The sequence below is a fragment of the Heteronotia binoei genome, chromosome 14 (assembly GCF_032191835.1).
Source record: "Heteronotia binoei isolate CCM8104 ecotype False Entrance Well chromosome 14, APGP_CSIRO_Hbin_v1, whole genome shotgun sequence".
NCBI classification, from domain to species: domain Eukaryota; kingdom Metazoa; phylum Chordata; class Lepidosauria; order Squamata; family Gekkonidae; genus Heteronotia; species Heteronotia binoei.
In genome coordinates, this window is record NC_083236.1 from 35,570,375 (window position 1) to 35,592,425 (window position 22,051).

Below are 22,051 nucleotides of genomic sequence, written 5' to 3' on the forward strand. Positions count from 1 at the left end.
CCATTGTTTTTGTATTATTGATTCTCATAATCAACCTGATGCACAGTTAATTAAGTAGCAGCTAAGCCTATGCATGTCTACCGGGAAGTGAGAGAGAGAGAGAATATTGCATTGTTCAATATCACAAAAGGACCAGATGCCAAAGACCTGGATAAACAGGAACATTTTCAATTGCAGCCTAAAGCTAAGTAAAGAAGCAGTCTGGCTGGCCTCCCTGGGGTGTGTGTTCCACAACTGCAGTGTCACCAGTTTCCAAAACTTGTGTGTAGAGAAATGGAAGGCAGCAAACCTGTCTTTCATGTGACATTCCACAGATCTGCACACCTTTCAAGATCTAAACAGTGTTCTCTTGAACCATAAGATGGTTCTCTGTCACATCACATAAACAAAATCTATTTTTATCTACTCATAAGAAACTGCACAGCCCCGATGCTAGAATGGAGAATTTGCCCCATTGCTGCTGAAGAGGGTGGAGAAAGCAAGAATCCACGTCCTCCCATGTAGGATGGGCTGGGACCAGATTAAACAGTTCCTGGTAGCAAATCTCCAAAGCGCATGCATGGCATGTTTCCTGGCTGTCTGAATGGCCAAGGCACATGATGCATGCAACCTCGCACACACAGGAACAGTCTAAATGCTCCTCTTGCATGTGTGTGGCCCATGTCTCTCCCGGAAGCAGGGCAGGGGCTGTTTGATTACCCTGGTGCATCTCTTCCTGGAGCGGATTTTACAAAGCCAAGAGACAGCCAGGGCAAATCCCTCATCTGATCCCACCCCTAGGGAGTGACCAGCCCAAGGCCACCCAGTAAGTTTCCATGGCAGAGTGGGGGCTAAAACCTGGGTCTCCCAGATTCTAGTCTGAAACTCTGACCACTATCCCACACGGGCTGACTTTCCTCAAGCCATTCTTTCCTTGGTGACCCTATCCTTCTGCAGTATGTGAACAATAACACTGGATTACCTTACAGCAGGGGTGGTCAAACTTGCTTAATGTAAGAGCCACGTGGAATAAACATCAACTGTTTGAGAGCCACAAGACAGGCAGGCAGGAAGGCAAATAGAAAGGAGGAGGGAGAGAGAGGTGGAAAGAAAGCAACTTTAACTTCAAATGCATTCTTCACACTGCCACCTGGCTTGGCTCAGAGAAGGGATTTTAAAGAGAGAAATTCCTTATCCAAGTCAGCCAACAGGGTGGTGGGAGCTTCAAGAGCCACACAATAAGTGTGAAAGAGCCACAGTTTGGCTGCCCCTGCCTTACAGTGATCTTATAAGCCTGTAAGGGGTCACGACCTCAGGGAGGAGGTAGATGCTTGCTTTCCACCCTCTTCAGCAGCAATGGGGCCAAGTGCAAGCTCCAAGGCTCCAGAGGCTACTGAAGGCTGGGAGTTTTGAAATTATGGATAAGTATAATTTCCAAACACCTAAAAACATACCAGCCACCATAAAAAGGGACAGATCTTGACTATGTCCCCCATGAGATAAGCTCTGACTGAGCCGTGGCTCAGTGTTGGAGCCTCTGTTTTCTGTGCAGTTTCGATCCCCAGTTAAAAAGCATCTGGCTTATTTCACTGTTATTAGTGGCAGGGAAAATAACTTTAGCACAATCTTGGAAAACAAACAAGATTCCTACACTAAGATGTTTGTTTGCAAAGGTTTGGGACATAGTAATTAAGGACAAATCTACAGCTCAGATGTTAAAATGGCGAATCCTGAGTTAGAAAATAATTTTGTTGAAAAATATGGACTTTTTGAGTATGTAAATAACAACACTTCTGAAGACAGTAACGTACCAACTAAAGGTTTAGATTTTGTGTTTCATTAATTATGAGTCTTTTAAAGGTGCCTTGATGAAGTAGTATAAATGTTTAGGTATTTTATTACTTGTTGGATGTTGTTTGTTGTATGATTATTTGCTGTTCAATAAAATTTAAAATTAAAAAAAATCTGATTGTATAACTATCAGAATCTTGATAGGAAGCAATCTCAGAAAGTTTAAAAATGTTTCAAAAATCAGGGAGAGAGAAAGAGAGAAAGAACCAGAGAGTGGCTGATGTGAAAGACGTCTGTCTGAGAGTGCAACAAGCCCCTATCAGCCTGACCTTAATAGAGGAATAGTCTGATTCAGCATAAGGCAGATTCAAGAGCTCCAATGTTTACTTTAAGATTAAAAAGAAGTTGGAGGGGAAAGGGTGGAATATCTTGATCTAGGCTGAAATCCATGGAGCAGACAGGCAAAGCAAGGCAAGGTCTCCCCGGTCTGATGGAACAGTGAGTGACATGCATATTTCAGCTTCATACAGGCAATCAGGGAACCTCATATGTTGTTCCAGTGATGCCTGAAGGCTAACCATGAGGCTTAAGCTGTCCTATAGAAGGTGCAGATATTCACATCCTGCCTCTCTTGCTGGCTAAAAATTAAATGCTGGGTTGGAGGCAAGTGCTGTAGCAGCTCCAGGAACACTTCCAGAGCACTTGGATCTTGAGGTGGCCATTGAGACAAGGCCTCTGGGGCTACGGCTAATTCAGGGGTAGGGGTTCCAAACTGGTAGGAGGGCAGAGGTACCTCCCGCCATGAAAGAGATAATCTGGTTTCTCACGCTTCTTGCTGTGCCTGGAGAGGGAGATGCAAGTCTCTCTCTATGTGATTTTTTATTTTATTTTAAACTTTCTTTACAGAGATTGCTTTCTATTAAGTATCTAACGCATGACAGAAATAAAGCCAGCTGCTTTTTTAACTGGGGATCAAAACTGGGACCTTCTGCACAGAAAACAGAGGTTCCAACACTGAGTCATGGCCCAATCAGAGCTTATCTCACGGGGGCCATAGTCAAGATCTAGGTTTGTTCCAGAACCATATCCTCCTTCTACAAGTCATCGGGTTCTCCCCTCAGCAAGGAGGATCCAGCATTCCGGTCTGTGACAGAATGAGAAACTGAATCAGAGCCTTGACACTGGAGGAGAAAGAAGTCTAATCTTCTCCTGCAAACCACTTCCTCAGTAGAAATTTCCCCACCTCAACATGCTATTAGCAGTAGTAAGGGAGAAGGGAAGACCTGTGCTCATAGTCAGGCCCGTAGCTACAGTGGGGCCTCAGGGGGTCCAGGCCGCACCAATCAAACCCCTGTGTAACCTTTCTGGCCCCCCAGTCATTCACCCCTTTGCTCGCTGCCACTCTGTTCAAGAGGCCTTAACCCCTTTCTTTCTCTCCCCCCGCCCCGCATCATCCAGCCTGATAAAAAAGTGAAGGGGACAATGAAAGGTTGTGCATAATTTTGTGATAATAAAAGGAATAATGTGGCATTTGTTTTTTTAGGGCTTTCACGGGCTATTTTTAGAGTTGACATTGAGAGCCTGGCCCCTCTAAACAAAAAAAAAAATCCTGCCTGCGGCCCCACCAAATTTAAAATTCTGGCTATGACCCTGCAGTATATCTGTCTCCTCCCCCAATGTTCATAGCTAACACTAACTTTGACAGGGGCCGTTTTCGCACTAGCGTTTACTCCGGCGTAGCACCCCATTTACCTCCGGATCTTTTCCTGGTTTTCCCACCTGTTGCTCCGGCGCTGCGGTTTGCTCCGGCGCTGCAGGGGTTTCACGCCGGAGTATCTAGATCCACCTCCTTCCGGAGTTTTTGAAAACCTCCGGATCCACTCCGGATCCACTCCGCGGAGTTTTCTGTGGGAAATCCATCCACGCCGGATCGACTGCTGTGTGGGCGGCACCCTCTCCCTTTCCGTCCTCCCACCCCATCCACCCCCTTGGCCAATCATCAGCCTTTCGCGGCGCTTCCCCAAAGTGCCGGCATGGCCATTTTTTTTTAAAACTTCACAGTTTTGCGTAATAGCGATATTTCGAAATTAACAAATAGAAAAAAAAAAACCCTCCTGGAATAGCCTCAATTGCCACTTCAATTGGTTTCGTTAGAATTTTTTTTTATTATTATTGACTTTAGTTGCGTTATTTCGCTGTTGCGTTATCTCGATAATGCGAAAACGACCATTGTTGGGGGGGGGGAATCTAGTGCCGGTGCGGGCCAAAGCGTTCATGTGTGTGTGTTTTAAAAAGGGAATGCCTCCCTCAGCTGTGCCACCAGGATTTCTGGACCTGCACAAAATCGCCATGTATAAAATGGGAAGTTGGAGTCCTGCATTCTTCTCCCTGGCTACATTCCGCTCGGTTAGAAAATAGACACGAGCTCGCTCTTCACACGCGCCACAGAAGGGGAAGGAGAGAATGGAGCGGGGGGGGGGAGCTCTGGCAGCAGGAATCAGTCAGGTCCCCGTTGCAAGCGCCAGCCGGGGAGGGGAAAGAGAGCGGAGGAAATTTGGGGGGGGGGGAATCTAGTGCTTCAGAATTTGGGGGGGGGAATCTAGTGCTAGGATTCTCCACTGTGAATGCTTCCGTTAATACATAAAGGGCTGTGGAGGATTCTACAGCTGCAGCCAATCCATAAGCAGCAGCAGCACACGTGATGCGGTTTGTCCAAGAAAAGAAGGGGAGGGAACAGCTCGATGTTACGTTAGTACGTCATTACGCAACCAGACTTGCGCTTAAAAAAAAAATGATTGACAGGGCATCGAACTCAAGTCGATGCCAGTGGGAAAACGATTTGAGCTGGGGCTTCAGGGAAGGCGACTCCGAAAGAGTCACTAGTGGGAAAACGAGAAAAATGATCCGGACATAATTGCGCCGCGGAATAAGGGGAGCAAACGCTAAGTGCGAAAACGACCAGGGTGATTTTTGGGGGGAAATGTGGGGAAGGACAGATTAAGCCTCTGTTGCCAATTTCTGCTGTTCTAATGCAATGTGCCCCCTTCCTCTCTGTTGACAGAAAGATCTAATTTCAGGTCTCCCACATGAGAAGAAATTTGGGCCCCCACTCCCTGGCCTAAGACTTAGAATATAACGCAAACAGACAGAAGCTGGGAAAAGGAAGAGAAGAAGCAAATCACATGGGTAAAGCTGCTATGGCACATAAAGCATCTTGACAAGGAAACAGAAAAGGGAAATTTGGAGGTAAAGAACATTCCAGGGCTGCTTACTTGGCAAATATGTTTTTACATGGATCTGGATAAGCCATCGTTCCTAATTCTGACACCACAATTCTGTTGGCTTCGACATTGCGATTGTAAGTATCACTGCGGAGGTATTTGCTTCGATAGAAAACCTCACCTGTCCGTGAAGAGCACAAAAAGCTTAATATCTGAGTTCACTGATGTGAAAAATGCAGTTTGCTAGTTAATATGTTTGATATTTAGTGACAGCAGCAACCCCCTCCCCAACCTTACTGCGATGGAATGCAAACATCTCCTAACGCTGAAAGGATTTACTTAGCCATTTAATGTTTAAAATTTATACCCTACCGCTCCCTCAACAGGCAAGGCTTGGTGTGGCTTAAAATAAAATACAATTCAATATACAATATTAAAAGCAGTAGGAATAAAGAACGTATAATTTACAATTTAAAATAAACCCCTTTTTAAAAACATAGCAGCATCCAACAACCCAACAGTCAAATGATCCAATGGAAATAAGAATGGTAAGACATACACAATATAAGGCCTGTTGGAAGAGCTCTGTCTTGCAGGCTAACAAGGCATGCGTGTCCTCTGACAGAGCATTCCACCAGGATGGGGCCACCACAGAAAAAGCTCTTGCTCTGGTGGAAGAGAGGCAAGTCACTTGAGGGCTGCACCACCAAAAGATTGTGTGATAACGAATGTAGCAATGAGGGGAATTATTGTGGGGGATGACCATATAAGAGATGGAATTTGGCTATAAAATTAATTGAATTCATTGAACTGCATCTTTCACATGGAAACACCAGCAAGAGCAGGAACAACATCCATTTGCTCTGTTCCTAGGCTATACACTGCTGTGTTGCCACCTCATTCCTATTGTCCCCTTTTTCCTCCATGGGGTCTGCCCACAAGCAGTATCAATGGTATCAATGGTCCAACACCCTGTTTTCCTCATTTCCAGCTGAGCCATAGTATAGAAATCCCACAGTTCAGCTGGGGAAAAACAGTTGGGGGGGGGGAATGTGCAGCATAGATTTGCCATTTTGGAGGCAGAGCCTGGCTACAACTCCCTCCAATTTATTGGCTGCTGGCAGAGAGTTCACGTGAATGTCCTGCCAATTATCACCCCACAGTTCTTCTGGCTCAGAGGAGAATACATTGGGCTCGCAAAAAGCGTAATATCAGGGCTTCTTGCATACCATGTAGTCATCATTTCAACATGGCAGGTGAAAAAAAATACACAGAGGCTATTGGTCTCCCTTTATTTTATGAATATAAACTAGGTACTAATTCTTTTTTCCCGTTCTGTCATTTTTCTCCTTTCCTTTCCTTTCCTTTCCTTTCCTTTCCTTTCCTTTCCTTTCCTTTCCTTTCCTTTCCTTTCCTTTCCTTTCCTTTCCTTTCCTTTCCTTTCCTTTCCTTTCCTTTCCTTTCCTTTCCTTTCCTTTCCTTTCCTTTCCTTTCCTTTCCTTTCCTTTCCTTTCCTTCCCTTCCCTTCCCTTCCCTTCCCTTCCCTTCCCTTCCCTTCCCTTCCTTCCCTTCCCTTCCCTTCCCTTCCCTTCCCTTCCCTTCCCTTCCCTTCCCTGATCTTGAGCAATGAGCAATGTTCCGCTTCCTTCTGTTTATGTATGTAAATCTTTGATTCATTTTTAAAAAGCTCAATACCTTCTATATGACAAGTTCACACGCAGCACGAATGGCAACCACACCATGCATAACGATGCAAACAGAACTGGATATTTGTAGTACACTAGATAAACTCTGTTCAGTGTCAAGAGAAATGGCTACAGTTCAGTGGCAGAGCATCTCTTCAGTGTGGAAAAGAATCAAGTAGAAATAAATACCTCTGCCTGAGACCTTGGAGAGCAGCTGCCAGCCTGAATAGACAAGACTGACCTTTATAGGCCAATGATTTGATGGAACACATGGAAGTTTCACATGTATCACTGGCGGAAATGGTAACACAAATCATTTTGGTGCCAATAGTGCAATAGCAAAAGAGATGACGGAATGAACTGAATGACACTTCAGTTGGCAGGTATTGATGATAATTAGATTGGCAGTAATAAGGGGGTGGGGGAAGGAAGCAGTATTGGGCTATCAGAATTATTATCTGCTATCTCTTATGAAAACCACACCTCATCAGACTTGAGCCTTCTGCAACATCACACTGGCTCTTTCTTGTTCCTTTGCTACCTGCCTGCACCAATGAGGTCAAGTTTTATGGAATTCACACTCCATTCCTAATAACAAAGCCCTCATTAGAGACAGATAAGGGTGTGGTGTTTGGAGGAAGCGGAAAAGAAAAGAGCCACCATGGAGAATCTCACTCCTGTTCCACAACAACAATCAAGTTCTTCCTTCTAGGCTTGCCAGCCTCCAGGTGGGGCCTGGAGTTCTCTCAGGACTACAAGTGACCTTCATACCACAGAGATACCCCTGGAGGAACTGGCAGTGCAGACTCTACAGCATCACTTCTCTGCTGTGTTCTTTCCCCCAAATCTCCAGGCATATCCCCTCCAGATGTCATCAGACTGCTGTTTACCCAACATGGTGATCAATGGACATCATCTTGCCCACTGATTGCCAATCTCCAACATGGTGCCAATGGACATCATCTCCAACATGGTGCCAATGGACATCATCTTGCCCACTGATTGCCTCCTGGGGCCCATTTTGGTGTAGTGGTTAAGTGCATGGACTCTTATCTGGGAGAACTGGGTTTGATTCCCCACTCCTCCACTTGCAGCTGCTGGAATGGTCTTGGGTCAGCCACAGCTCTCACAGAGCTGTCCTTGAAAGGGCAGCTGCTGTGAGAGCTCTCTCAGCCCCACCTACCTCATAGGGTGTTTGCTGACAGGGACGAGGGTAAAGGAGTTTGCAAGCCATTCTAGGACTCTGAGATTCAGACTGAAGGGTGGGATATAAATCCAATTTCTCCTCCTCCAAATGCTAAAACGCCTTCTTCAGAAGATGCCAGGAAGCATCACCTTAGGTCTGGAGGGGACATCCATTCCAAAATAGCTTACCTCATTACAAGAGGACATGGTAAGAAAACTCCCAGCTAGGATGCAACGTGCCCAGTATATGAACCACGAACTGTCACACACATTTATTTATTTTTGAGATTTCTATTTCACATTTGTCATGGGTGCTGGGGACCCTGCAGAGGAAGTGGAGCCTGCAGAAGAAACTGTGCCCCTGCCACCTGCACCAGTGCCCCTGCCTCCTGCTGGAGAAGATCCCAGCCCCCCTGCCTCACCCTCTCGGGTGGCGCGTGTGCGTGACCGCCTCCGTCAGGACCTCAGGGATCGGAGGAGGGCGGCACGCTTACAAGCAAGACGCTCCCTGAGCCCTGAGTTTTGAGAGGATTCTGGCCCTTCTAAGAGCAAGGATGCTTGAGTTGTAACAGGATCCTGGCTGCCTCTCTGAGCCAGCAATTAGCCCAAATGGGCAACAGCCAGCAGAGGGCTATATAGCTGTAGGCTTTGGGAGGAGGCTTTGTGGAAGCAACTAGTCATCTCCCTGACGTTCTAGCATCCACTCTGGCTTGACTTTGGTTTCTGGACTCCCTGACTTTGGCTTGTGACTTCTGGACTCCCTGACCTCGGCTTCTGGACCTCGGACCTGCGATACTTGTACAGTGATTTGGATTTGGCACCTCGGACCCTCCTGCTTACTGGCTACAGACCTCAGACTGCCCCTGGACTTTGCCTGACCCAGCCCCAGCCGTGACAACATTCCCCTGCAAGTGGGCTCATGGCACTCACCACAGATAGATAAAATAGTTAAAAACAATCCACAATATATGCATTAAAATCTATAAATTCAATGGTATAAGACATGATGGCAAGCTAAGAAGAACAAAACTCCCTATAAGCTGTGAATATGCCCAAGGGCTGATATATCAGGTGTGGGATGACGCATCTGCTCATGGCCAGGCTGGCCCTAGACTGTCTGGCACCCTAGACAAGGCTAACTTCTGGCACCCCCCCCCTGCACTGGTAACATCACTGAGTCACATGGGGGCACCCAATTCAGCACCCCCTGAAGACTGGCGCCCTAGGCAATTGCCTAGTTTGCCTAGTGGCAGGGGTGGCCCTGTTCATGGGGCAGCTTAATAGAGTGCACTATGTAAAGCAGACTAAGATAGATTTCGGGCAGGGGAGGCCATTGTAAGTTGACATGCGTGACCTCAATCCAAAGGCCTGGTGGAACAACTCTGTCTTACAGGCCCTGCCGAACTATAATGAGTCCCACAGGGCGCTGCTCTTGCCATGGAGAGTATTCCACCAATCCAGAGCCAAAAAGGTTAAAGCTAAATGGATGTCATTTGGGTCAGGGATTACCAGAAGATGTTGTTTAGCTGAGTGTAAAGCTCTTCAGGGGACATGTTGAGAGACAAATAAACCAGTTTGGTTTGTGAGGTTCATGGTTCACTAGAACAGCCCTGTCTGGTGTGCTAAAGACACCAAGCTCACAGAGAATATCTGGCTGACTCTCCTTTACCTGCCCTCCAAGTTTGGTGAGGATTGATGGGGTCTAAGTTATGCCCCCCTCCAAAAAGGTTCTTCCGGAAAGTGCTTTCTGAAAAAATCAGGTACTCATTTCCCCAGAAAGCACTTTGGTGGCGGCACCTTCTTTGGGTCACTGTAACTCAGATCCCGTAAACCCAATCCTCACCAAACTTGGAGAGCAGGTAGAGATAGATAGATAGATAGATAGATAGATAGATAAATTTATTACCATTGTTCTCAAAAAAGGAAAATGAGAGCAACGAAATGAAGTGCTCTTCCACAAACATACCAACACATCAACACTAAAAAAAAAACATATACATAAACCATTTAAATACATCTAAAACAAATAACCATTCATAACCCTACATTTAGCCTACATCTAAAACAAATAACCATTCATAGCCCTGCATTTAGCCTAACCACAGCACTTGGATAGAAGCTGCCCTTAAATCTATTTGTCTTAGCCTTCAACACTCTATATTGTCTGCCCGATGGTAAGATCTCAGATAGCAAGTGGCCCGGATGTGAAGGGTCATTTAAGATCATTTGTATCTTCCTTTTACATCCCATATTATACAAATCCACCAATGAGGGGAGAGAGCATCCACAAATCTTCTGTGCTCTTACCATCACTCTTTGGAGCACCCTTCTCTCTGCTTCTGTGCAGCTCCCAAACCACACGCAGAGGCAATAAGATATAATGCTCTCAATGGAACTACGATAAAAGGCAACCAGCAGACTCCCTGACAGTTTTTGTGATCTTAAGAGTCTTAAATAGTATAGTCGTTGCTGGGCCTTTTTCTCTAGAGCTGAAGTATTTGCCCCCCATGTTAGATCCTGTTTCATAGTAATTCCCAAAAACTTCCATTCTGTCACCTGTTCTACCATAACACCATCAATAAACAATGGCTGAAAATCCAGACTACTCTTCCTGTAATCCACTATGATTTCCTTCGTCTTATTTACATTAAAAATAAGATTATTTACTTTACTCCAAAGGGACAGCTGATGAACTTCCCTCCTATACGCAGACTCATCATTCTCAGCCAGAGATCCCTTGAGGGTTTTGTGTCTCTAGCTTGTGAAGGATCGGTTCTCTGCTCATGAGCAGGATCTGCTCATGAACTGGCACAAACCTCCACAAACAGTTGGAAAGTTTGTGGAAAGTTTGTGCCAGTTAGCCTGCCACGAACTTCACAAACTGGCCAAAATATGTCATAAACATTTCTTTACGAGCTGGTTCAAGCCCATCCCTCCTCCCAGCACTTAGGGGTTGCCCTGCCGTGGCAGCCATCTTGCGGCTGGCTCACACTCCACGATAGACATTTTGTGGTGATACCCAGTCATTTTTTTAAATTCCAAAACTACTCACAGGGTCAGCAAGATTGAGGATCTCTGACTAAAACCCCTTCAGAATTGTGCTCTGATAGAGTCTGTGTTGTTGTTCACAATGGAACAAGGATGTGAATTGAGTTCTGGTTAGAAGAGTGTAGGATTACAGATTGTGTTAGGAGCTATACTGGAAACTCGTTGGGGGCTAGAACAGGGTCTCTGGTTGTCAGATGCCTCTCCCTTAACTCAATGTTCCCTGACTTGAAAAAGGCTGCAATAGGAACTCCTACAAAATTTCTTGTAGCTTGTAGGATTCTACTCTGCTTTCATTATATTGTTGACAGTCACCCATCTTGACCATGTGAATATGTAGCCCATAATTTTAAAAAAATGAGACAAAGGATTAAAAAAGCGTGAAAGAAGATTGCTTCTAATATACATCAGCTGCCCAAGCAGCCAGAATCATGTGGAAAACACCTTGACCTGAAAGTATATGACAACATTCCAGGTGTTATGATGAATGACAACATTCAGATAAGGAGGGACGTGGGACAGTATACACAGGGAGTGCATGAGCTGTTTGCTGCTAGCTAAGCCTAGGTACTTCCACTGCCTGACATACTTACATGAAACCTGTTTCACCAGCTGCCAGACCGCAGCAGCTTGTAATTGGCTTCGGCAGAGATAGATGGAAATCCTGCTGGATAACACACCGTCTCAATGAAAAGTAAATTGTTGTGGCTGCCTGCTTTGCTGATGTCTCCAACTCTGAGACTCTTACAGGCCTCTCATTATAAACTGGCCTGTCATTTGGTGCTACATAAATGCTTAAGATGGGACGTGTGAACCACTACGCTAGTCTGATGCTATGACAAAAACCTTGACACTGTGCTGCGCTGTAGCATTGCGTTAGGCTGGTTCACTCATGCATGTCCACACAAACTGTGCCAGTGTGGTGGAGTGGTTAGAGTGCCAAGCTAGGATCTAGGACAGGGGTCCCCAACCCCTGGCCATGCACTGGTACCGGTCCGTGGTCTGTTAGCAACTGGGCCTCAGAGCAAGACAGAGTCACTGCACCACCCCTTTCACCCACCTGGAGGCTGGGACCCAGACGGATCAAAGAGGCAGTGCAGCCTCACTCTGAGGTTGCCTCTCCTTGCAGGGGAAGCAGCCTCTGAACGAGGCAGAGCAGCCCCGCCACCCCTTTCACCCACCTAGGACCTGGGCGGACAAAAGAGGCAGCGCAGCCTCTCTTTGAAGCACCACCTTTTTCATCCACCCAGGTCTCGGAAGGGCAGAAGGGGCAGCACTGCAATGACCTTTGCCTACCCCTCATTTAAAGACCCTCATGAGGGGGTGTGGGCAGAGGGTAGCCTGGGGCGGCAAAAATCCCAGCACCTCCCCCCCTACTGGTCCGTGGAAAAATTGCCTTCCATGAAACCGGTCCCTGGTGCCAAAAAGGTTGGGAGCCACTGATCTAGGAGACCCAGATTCAAGTCCCTATTCTGCCATGGAAGTACCACTGGGTGGCCTTGGGCCAGTCACTCTCTCAGCTTAACCTTCCTCATAGGGATGTTGTTGTAGGAATAAAATGGAGGAGGGAAGAGCAATGTTGTAAACCAGGGCTTTTTTGGTAGAAAAAGCCCAGCAGGAATGTATTTGCATATTAGGCCACACCCAACCACCATTGTTTCACATTAGGCTTGCCAATCCCCAGGTCCCAGTGGGGGTTCTTCCGCTTTCCCAGGCTCCTTCCTGCCCCCAGTCAGCTGGCCGGTGGGGGGAAGCCCCGCCCCCAGAGGACCATGTGCCTTTCCACCTCCAGAGGCTTCAGTCTCCGATTGAAAGACTTCCTCTTGGGATGGTATATCTGTGTTACTTTGAAGAAGTTGGCAGCAACTCGTGAGTAGAGAGGCCAATCCCTCGCTTCAGAGTCACCAGAAACGGGGGGAGGAGGGGGAGGGAAACGTCTGCTGAGCACTTCATTATTCCCTATGTGGAGATCGATTTTCATAGAATATAATGGAGAATTGATCTGGAGGTTTCGGGGGCTCTGGGGGAGCGGTTTTTTGAGGAAGAGGCACCAAATTTTCAGTATAGTATGTAGTGCCTCTCCCCAAAGTACCCCCCCAAGTTTCAAAATGATTGGACCAGGGGGTCCAATTCTATGAGCCCCAAAAGAAGGTGCCCCTATCCTTCATTATTTCCTATGGAAGGAAGGCATTTAAAAAGATGTGCTCTCCCTTTAAATGTGATGGCCAGAACTACCCTGGAGTTCAATTATGCTTGTCACACCCTTGTTCCTGGCTCTGCCCCCAATGTCTCCTGGCTCCACCCCCAAAGGCTCCCAGCTCCAGGTATTTCTTGAATTGGACTTGGCAATCCTATTTCACATAGGGCTTTTTTTGTAGAAAAAGCTCAGCAGGAACTCATATGCATATAAAGCCACACACCCTGATGCCAAGCCAGCCAGAACTGCGCTCCTGTGCATTCCTGCTCAAAAAAGGCCCTGTTGTAAACCACTTTGGGTCTCAGTTGAGCAAGAAAAAAAGTATAAATATCTAAAGAAATCAATCAATAAAATTGTTCTGGCAGGTTCACATACATAACAGGCAGCTTGGTGTAGTGATTAGAGTGTTCAACTAAGTTTAAGAGACCCCGGTTCAAATTCCCACTGTGCCATTGAAGCTTGCTGGGTGATGTTGGGAGGGGGGTGCTATTACTCTTAGTTTAACATCTTAGTTTAACCTACCTCACATGGCTGTTGAGCGTAGAATGGAGAAGACCAATTGTATACTCCTTGGAGGAAAGATAGGATGACATGTTAGGGTTGCCAGGTCTGATTCAAGAAATATCTGGGGACTTTGGGGGTGGAGCCAGGAAAAAAGGCTGTGACAAGTATGATTGAACATCAAAGGGAATTCTGGTCATTACATTTAAACAGGGCTTTTTTTTTAAGCCGGAACATAGTTCCGGCTGGCTTGGTGTCAGGTATTGCGGCATAATATGTAAACAAGTTCCTACTGGGCTTTTTCTACCTTCTTTTGGGGCTCATAGAATTGGACCTCCTTTTTATACCTTCTTTTGGGGCTCATAGAATTGGACCTCCTTTTTCTACCTTCTTTTAGGGCTCATAGAATTGGACCTCCTGGTCCAATCTTTTTGAAACTGAGTGGGGGGGGGGTGTTGAGGAGAGGGAGGAATAAAGCTGACAGGAAGAAAATTGATTCATTTGAAATGTGGTGTTAAAAGAGAGTTTTATGGATAGCGTGGACCACCAGAAAGACAGAAGAAACTTGAGGGGGGCAGGGTTGAAAAGAGGCACCAGATGCTATGCTGAAAATCTGGTGCCTCTATCTCAAAAACAGCCCCCCTCCAGCCCCAGATACCCATGGATCGATTGTGTATTATACCCTGTGGGAAACCAGTCTCCATCGGGCAGTGATGGAGAACCTTTTAGAGACCGAGTGCCCAAACTGCAACCCAAAACCCACTTATTTATAGCAAAGTGCCAACATGGCAATTTAACTTGAATACTGAGGTTTTAGTTTAGAAAAAACAACTCATAGTGAAATTAACAAATTGAAAGAACATTTGGTCTGGATAACATTTGCTTATAAAACCAACAAAATAGTAACATGTCAAAATGGGAGAATGATGGTGAGAGTGTCATAAGGCAATAAATGGAGGCTGTTCACTGCTCTGTTGCTTGCAGGTCTGGGTTAAACTGAAAACATGCCTTTCCCAGAGGTGTTCCTATCCACCTAATTTACTTTTGAACATGTAACATACATTATAAACATCATTCTAGTTTGCCATTAGGAAAAAATACATTAAAATATAGTGTGTTTAGTAGGAGCTGGTGGTTTAGGGTGTCCAAATCAGATCTGGGAGGTCCTGATTCATATGCCCACTCTGCCTTGTCAGCTTGCTGGGAAACCTTGGACCAGTAATATACTCTGAGTTTGGGTTGGGGAATACCTGGAGATTTGGGGGAAGGAGTCTGAGTTTGGGGAGAGGAGGAGCCTCAATGAGATATGACTCCAGAGGCTCATGTGGGGGATGGGGGGCAAGGTAGCGTGCGTGCCCAGAGAGAGGGCTTCGAGTGCCGCCTCTGGCACCCGTGCCTTAGGTTTGCCAGCACTGCCATAGGGTATAATGCAATGCCCAGTGGACATTCAATACCATCTCCACTGGCTTTCCAAACCAGGGGCCTCCAACTGGGGGCTGGCAACCCTACCTAAAATGCAAGACAGATGTTCTGCTCTCAAGCCCAGCGCCTTTAAAAACAGCTGCCTTCCACTGTCAGAACACTGGTCTATCAAGGCCCATCTTGTCTACTATGGCTGGCAGATACTGTCTGACATAAGTCCATTTGAACAAGTTACTACATGGTTCTTTTAACTGGAGGTGCTAGGGATTGAACTTGGGACCTCCTGCATGAAAAACAGAGGTTCTTCCACTATTGGCATTAGGCTGGTGAGCAAGACTATTTTAGAACACCAAAGTCTGTAAATGGCCTTGCTGGATGTGACCAAAAAACTCCATCAGTCCACCATGATGTCAGGCTAGTAGCTATCACTCCATCTTGCGACAGTGAGTCCTATGAATATGCTATTATTATGTTTTATATACCTAGGTGGCTATCAGTCACGGCTGTATGGAATTCCCCTGGCGCCTCATCAAACCTCCGTAAAGAGTTTTAGCTTCATTGTCTGAAGCAAGAATACAAGAAATCTCCAGTATAAACATGCTTTTGTGTGGCTCTGTAGGATTACTGGCTGCCTGAACAGGTCTGCTGAAGAAACAGAGTTAAGAACTCAGCAGCTGCAATCAGAGAGACACACAAGACTTTAAAATCATGTGCAACACCAATTTGGGTTTAGTTTCCAGGAAAAAAAGCAAGCAGAGAAACATTCTTAAAATATTCTAAATAGGTAAATAGACCAAACCTGGAAGAAAGCAACAGCCAATGAACAAGACGCAAAGCTGTTTGTGTATTCTTAATACCGCTATCTTTAAAGTCTCAGCGTTTGTTTCAGTGTGTCTGTGGTGGTGCACATAAAGTGCCATCAAGCTGCAGCCAGCAAAGGGCTTTTAAGGCAAGTGAGAAGCAGAGGTGGTTTGTCATTGCCTTCCTCTGCAGAGCCTTGCAGGTCTCCCTTTCAAGTACTGACCCTGCTTAGCTTCCCAGATTTGGCACGATTGGGCTACACCATGCAATCCTCCCTCCTTTCAGTGCCAGGTCTCAAACCTCAAATATGTGCACCAGAAAACATCTGAGCAGGGCTTTTTGTAGCAGGAATTCCTTTGCATATTAGGCCACATATCCCTGATATAACTAATCCTCCAAGAGCTTACAGTAGGCCTTGTAATAAGAGCCCTGTAAACTCTTGGAGGACTGGCTATATCAGAGATGTGTGGCCTAATATGCAAAGGAGTTCCTGCAACAAAAAAAGCCCTGCGTCTGAGCATGTGCAGAACATTTCTATCATCACTCATAGGCAGTCTCTCCCCAGTATGAATACTTGTGGCCAAGGCTTTTTTTTTTTTTTTGTAGAAAAAGCCCAGCAGGAGCTCTTCCATTCTGGGGAAGACTGAAGTCATGAGGAAGGCATTTTAAAGATGCCTCCTCACACCTTCCCCAGAGTGCCAGCCAAAGCCCTGGCCAGGCCAAGCGGAGCTCCGCTCCTGTGCGTTCCCACCCCCCAAAAGCCCTGCTTGTGATTTTAGGGAAACAAGGTCTAGGTCACGTACAGCAATCCCAGAGTCTCAGCAATTATTTTATTTACATCATTTATACTCCACCTTTAGATTCAAGGCTGATTACACAACATAAATCAACGTAAGTCAACAGGACAGAACATCCAAAAAAAACAAAGCAATAGAGTTTGGCATGCAGATATCTGAAAACAGAGCTGAAGCATAGAATGATCATTAACAGGACACCTTAAACAAGGCAGAAATTACATAGTAGGGTCATACAAAGCAACAGGGAATGAGCTTAAAGCTGGTCTATACACAGAAATAAGTCCCATTTTATTCAATTGGACTCCAAGGCCACTCACTTTTCTTATTGCTGCTTAAATTACATATTTTAAAAGCTTCTCTGCTGTATTGTACTGCATTGTACTGTAGGTCCTCCTTGTTCTGCATTCTGTCGCCAAAAGGGGGCACTGCAGTTCAAGGCCTCCCCTAAGTTTGCAGGCTGGAAGGTGCTGGAGATACCTATATTCTGTTGTCTGTCTCCATCAGGTGGGTAAGAAAAGGCATGCTGCTGTTGATCACAGTTCTATTTAGATCACCTGGCTAACAACTAAAGCTAGACTCAACCCAGCTGTGCTGTTTTTCCATTAGTGACCAGGAGCTTTTTCACTGAGTGTGATTGCTTCGTGGCTCAACATAGCCGCCCTCTGGCACCAGTAAACAAACCTACCGTTCTTTATTGTAAAACTGTGCAATAAAGCCATGCCATCGAACCAGTGATTGTATTCCATTTCCCCGATTTTATGCATGCCCGGACCATTGCGAATAAGAACTCCCTCCATCCAGCTTGGTATCTCCCCTGTAAAACAAAAAATGCTACATTAGGACATTTGCTTCAGGCACCGTCAAATCCAAAGACCTTTTTCTTCAAGTGACCCTAAACTGCCCCCCAGCCCCAGCCAATGCAATAGAGCACTGAATTTTGCAAGGCATTAAGAGAAGTAATCAGAAGGCCAAAAGGAGTGGGTAACTTCAGACCTGTGAGCAATGGCTTTTTTATCTTACTTTGGAGCTAAGAATTGCCTCCTGAGAAACTGAGGTGTCTATTTTATATATTATATAATTGCAATAACTCCTGCCGCCAAAATCTCCTTGAATCTCCTGCAGGTTGTTCCTTTCAGCTTTCCCTAGAAGGCTAATGGCCTCGCTCTAAAAGGAGAGTTCACCAACATAGTGCCTTTGTATACTAGTACTTATCTCGATGCCCACCAAGGTTTTTAAAAGTGGATGGGGCCATTGTAAAGCAGGGCTTGTAACTGACTTCCATGATTCAAAAGGAAGAGGCGGCAGCCATTTGAGGGTCGGTATCCACCTCCTGTGGCAGCCATTCTGGGGTGGTGCTTACCACCTTCTTCTCAACATTCCTAAGGTGCCACAGCCTCAAAAAGATTGGGGACCCCTGCTCCAAACATTAGCTGTTAACTATGCAGTCTCTTCAGGCAGTATCAGTTTTGAATATCTGCCTCACATGGAACTAGGAAAAGCTCAGAACTGCCAATAGCCTTCCAGAAAAAACAACAGGTAGCAGGAGACAGATATGTCAGGAGACCTCAAGATGCTGATTTTAACCTCTGTGTGTATGGGATGGGGGGTGCCCAGGCTAGTCAGATCTCAGAAACTTATCAGGGTCAACTTGCAACGGCAAACCACCTCTGTTCACCTCTGGCCTTGAAAACCCCATGAGAGGCTGCCAGAAGTTGGCTACAACTCGATGGCACTTACACACACAGCTCTCAAGATGTTGGTTATAACCTACAAAACCACAAAAAGCTTGGGATGTTAAAAATAGCCAAGAGTAACAGGAATCAATCATAGCTGATCTGACTTGGATTTCACATTAATCATATAGATTAATAGATGTCCCTAATGTTTCTGAGCCTTCCATTACTCAGGTTGCTATGGATACCAATAAAGTGCATGCAGCAGAATGCAGATGAGATACTCAGAAATTCAAGACCTGCTTACTGCTTGTGTGCTGGACCTGTCTCCATTATGGTTGCCAAGTCCCTCTGCTGCAGCAGGGGACTTGTTCTTCGTGTGCAGTGTGGTGATGTCACCAGGAAGTGATGTTATTGCACTGGGGACACCACGCCGAGACTCTCTAGGACTCGTGCTAAAACTCTATGGTACCATAGAGTTTTACTCTGATTCCTAGAGAGTCACACCAGAAATGCTCTAGGACTTGCAGTAAAACTCTTATAGTACTATAGAGTTTTCAGTGTGAAAAACTTAGTGCCTCTGGCCTTAGCAGGGGCAATAGTCAATTAACACATGAAGCCACCTTGAAGTGAATCTAACCAGTCTGGTTTGCCCTGACTGGCAGTAGCTTTCCAGGGCCTCCGATGGAGGCCTTTCACACCAGCTATTATTTGATCCTTTTAACTGGGGATGTTGGGGGGGGGGGACTGAACCTGAGAACTTCTGCATATAGAGCCAGTTTGGTGTAGTGGTTAAGTGTGTGGATTCTTATCTGAAAGAATCGGGTTTGATTCCCCACTCCTCCACTTGCTGGAACAGTCTTGGGTCAGCCATAGCTCTCACAGAGCTGTCCTTGAAAGGACAGCTTCTGCAAGAGCTCTCTCAGCTCCACCTGTGTCTGTTGTAGGGAAGGAAGGTAAAGGGGATTGTAAGCTGCTCTGAGATTCAGCGTGAAGGGTGCTCAGCCACTGAGTGAAGCAGGTGCTCAACCACTGACCTATGGCTTCCCCTTAAATGAAGCTGCCTTAGACAGAGTCAGACCCCTAGGTCTCAACATCAATTTTGTCTACTCAGACTGGTGGTAGCTCTCCAGGATCTCAGCTTGACATCTTTTGCATTACCCACTACCTGATCCTGGATATGCTGGGGACTGAGCCTGGGACCTTTGTCACACAAAGCAGATGCTCTACCACTGAGCCATGGCACCTTCCCAAGCTACATGTGATGCTGGAGTTCTGGTGCTGGAGCTTTTGACATGTCACCTGACCATGAAGAACAACTATAGCCTAGACCTGGATAGCCCAGGCAAGCTGCATCTTGTCAGATCTCGGAAGCTAATCAGGGTCGACTCTGGCAAGTACTTGGATGGGAGACCTCCTTGGAATACCAGAGTCCAGAGGCAGGGCCAGGCTTTATTCAGCCACCTCTCTGAATATCCTCCATGCCCTCAGTGGGGGTCAGTCACCAGAGGTCACCATGACTTCCAGGTGTGCACACATACACACAAGAACATAAAAATACTAAAATAAAGAACTATGTAGGGGAGAACATTTCCGCAGGGCCTGTAAGACATATTTGTTCAGGCAGGCTTTTAAGAACTAAAAGGAGGTACTCTTAACAAATATGGGGGTGTGTATCATCTGCCCCACAGTATCATGACAAACTAATTCAAACAGAATCTGAGTTTATATTTTGAACGGTATTTAACTTGTTTTAATATTTTAATGTTTTAAGAATGTTTTACTGTCATAATGTGAATTGTCATCGAATTGTGACTGTTGTTAGCCGCCCTGAGCCTGTTTGAGGAGGGCAGGATATAAGTACAATAAATAAACAAACAAATCTCTCTCTCTCTCTCTCGGCTTGGCTTCGCGAATGAAGATTTAAGGGTGCAATAGTCCACGTCTGCTGCAGGCTCGCTGGTGGCTGACAAGACCAATGCGGGACAGGCAGGTCCGGCCACAGTGGCTGCAGGGAAAAGTCTGATTTAGGGTTGGTGCTGTAGCAGTGCGATTCTTCCTCAATCTCCTTTTGTCCTCAAGACCAGCTATGCGTGCGTTCTCAAAGGAAGAGACAGCCTGGTGGATGGTGTGTCTCCATGCTTTGCGAACTGAGGCTAGGTCAGACCACTGGTGATGGTTGATGCGACAGGTGCCAAGGGATTTCTTCAAGGAGTCTTTGTACCTCTTCTTTGGTGCCCCTCTATTTCGATGGCCGGTGGAGAGTTCGCCATACAGGGCAATCTTGGGAAGGCGGTGGTTTTCCATCCTAGAAATATGCCCTGCCCAGCGCAGCTGCGTCTTCAGCAGCAGTGCCTCGATACTGGTAACCTCCGCCCGCTTGAGGACTTCAGTGTTGGTCACAAAGTCACTCCAGTTGATGTTGAGGGTGGTGCGAAGGCAGCACTGATGAAAGCGCTCGAGGAGTCGCAGGTGATGACGGTATAAAACCCACGATTCGGAGCCGTAGATGAGGGTTGTCATCACAACCGCTTTGTAAACATTGATCTTTGTGCCTTTTTTCAGATGCTTGTTGCTCCACACTCTTTTGTGCAGTCGGCCAAATGCACGGTTTGCCTTTGCCAGCCTGTTGTCAATCTCCTTGTCGATCTTGGCATCTGAGGAGATGATGCACCCCAGGTAGCTGAACTGCTGGACTGTCTTCAGAACTTATTCACCCACAGTGATGCAGGGAGGGTGATAATCTTCCTGGGGTGCAGGCTGGTGGAGAACTTCTGTCTTCTTCAGACTAACTTCTAGGCCGAATAGCTTGGCAGCCTCTGCAAAGCAGGACGCCATATGCTGCAGAGCTGATACCGAGTGGGAGACGAGTGCAGCATCTTCAGCAAATAGTAGCTCTCGGATGAGTTTTTCCATCGTCTTGGAGTGGGCCTTTAGTGGGCCTTTAGGCTGCCATCAGTGCGATAGCGGGTGTAGACACCATTGTCATCATCTAGATCTACTGTGGCTCTTTGAAGCATCATGCTAAAGAAGATCGTAAAGAGAGTTGGCGCGAGAACGCAGCCTTGCTTTACACCTGTGCCTATTGGGAAGGGCTCCGAGAGGTCGTTGCAGTGTCTGACTTGGCCTCGCTGGTCTTCGTGTAGCTGGATGATCATGCTGAGGAACCTTGGGGGACATCCTAAACGTTCCAAGATTTGCCACAGGCCTTTCCTGCTAACGGTATCGAAAGCTTTGGTAAGGTCGACAAAAGTCACATACAGAGCCTTGTTCTGTTCCCTGCATTTCTCTTGGAGCTGCCTGAGAACAAATACCATGTCGGTGGTGCTCCTGTTAGCTCTGAAGCCGTACTGGCTCTCTGGGAGGAGTTCTTCTGCAATGGTGGGCACCAGTCTGTTCAGGAGTATTCTGGCAAGGATTTTGCCTGCGATGGAGAGCAGGGTTATCCCCCGGTAGTTGGAGCAGTCTGACTTTTCCCCTTTGTTCTTGTATAGGGTGATGATGATTGCATCGCGAAAGTCCTGTGGTAATTTGCCTTGTTCCCAGCAGGTGACAAGTACTTTGTGAAGTGAGCTATGTAGTACTGTGCCCCCATGCTTCCAGATCTCTGGTGGAATTCCATCAACTCCTGCTGCCTTGCCACTTTTCAGTTGCTTGATGGCTTTAACAGTCTCTTCTAGGGTGGGGATCTCATCCAACTCTGTTTTCACTGGTTGAAGTGGGGTGAGGTGGATTGCTGAATCTTGAACTACGC

The 22,051-nt window shown here is 46.4% G+C and overlaps 1 protein-coding gene across 1 annotated transcript in view; it reads right to left on the minus strand.

Moving 5' to 3' along the window:
- BCO1 (beta-carotene oxygenase 1) overlaps positions 1 to 22,051 on the minus strand; it is a 65,649-nt gene that overhangs the window by 37,962 nt on the left and 5,636 nt on the right. Inside the window, exons 2-3 of the mRNA XM_060254359.1 lie at positions 17,310 to 17,438; positions 5,043 to 5,172 (exon numbers count right to left, since the gene is read on the minus strand). Of these exons, the coding sequence (XP_060110342.1) occupies positions 5,043 to 5,172; positions 17,310 to 17,438 (259 nt within the window). The remainder of the gene's footprint in view (positions 1 to 5,042; positions 5,173 to 17,309; positions 17,439 to 22,051) is intronic.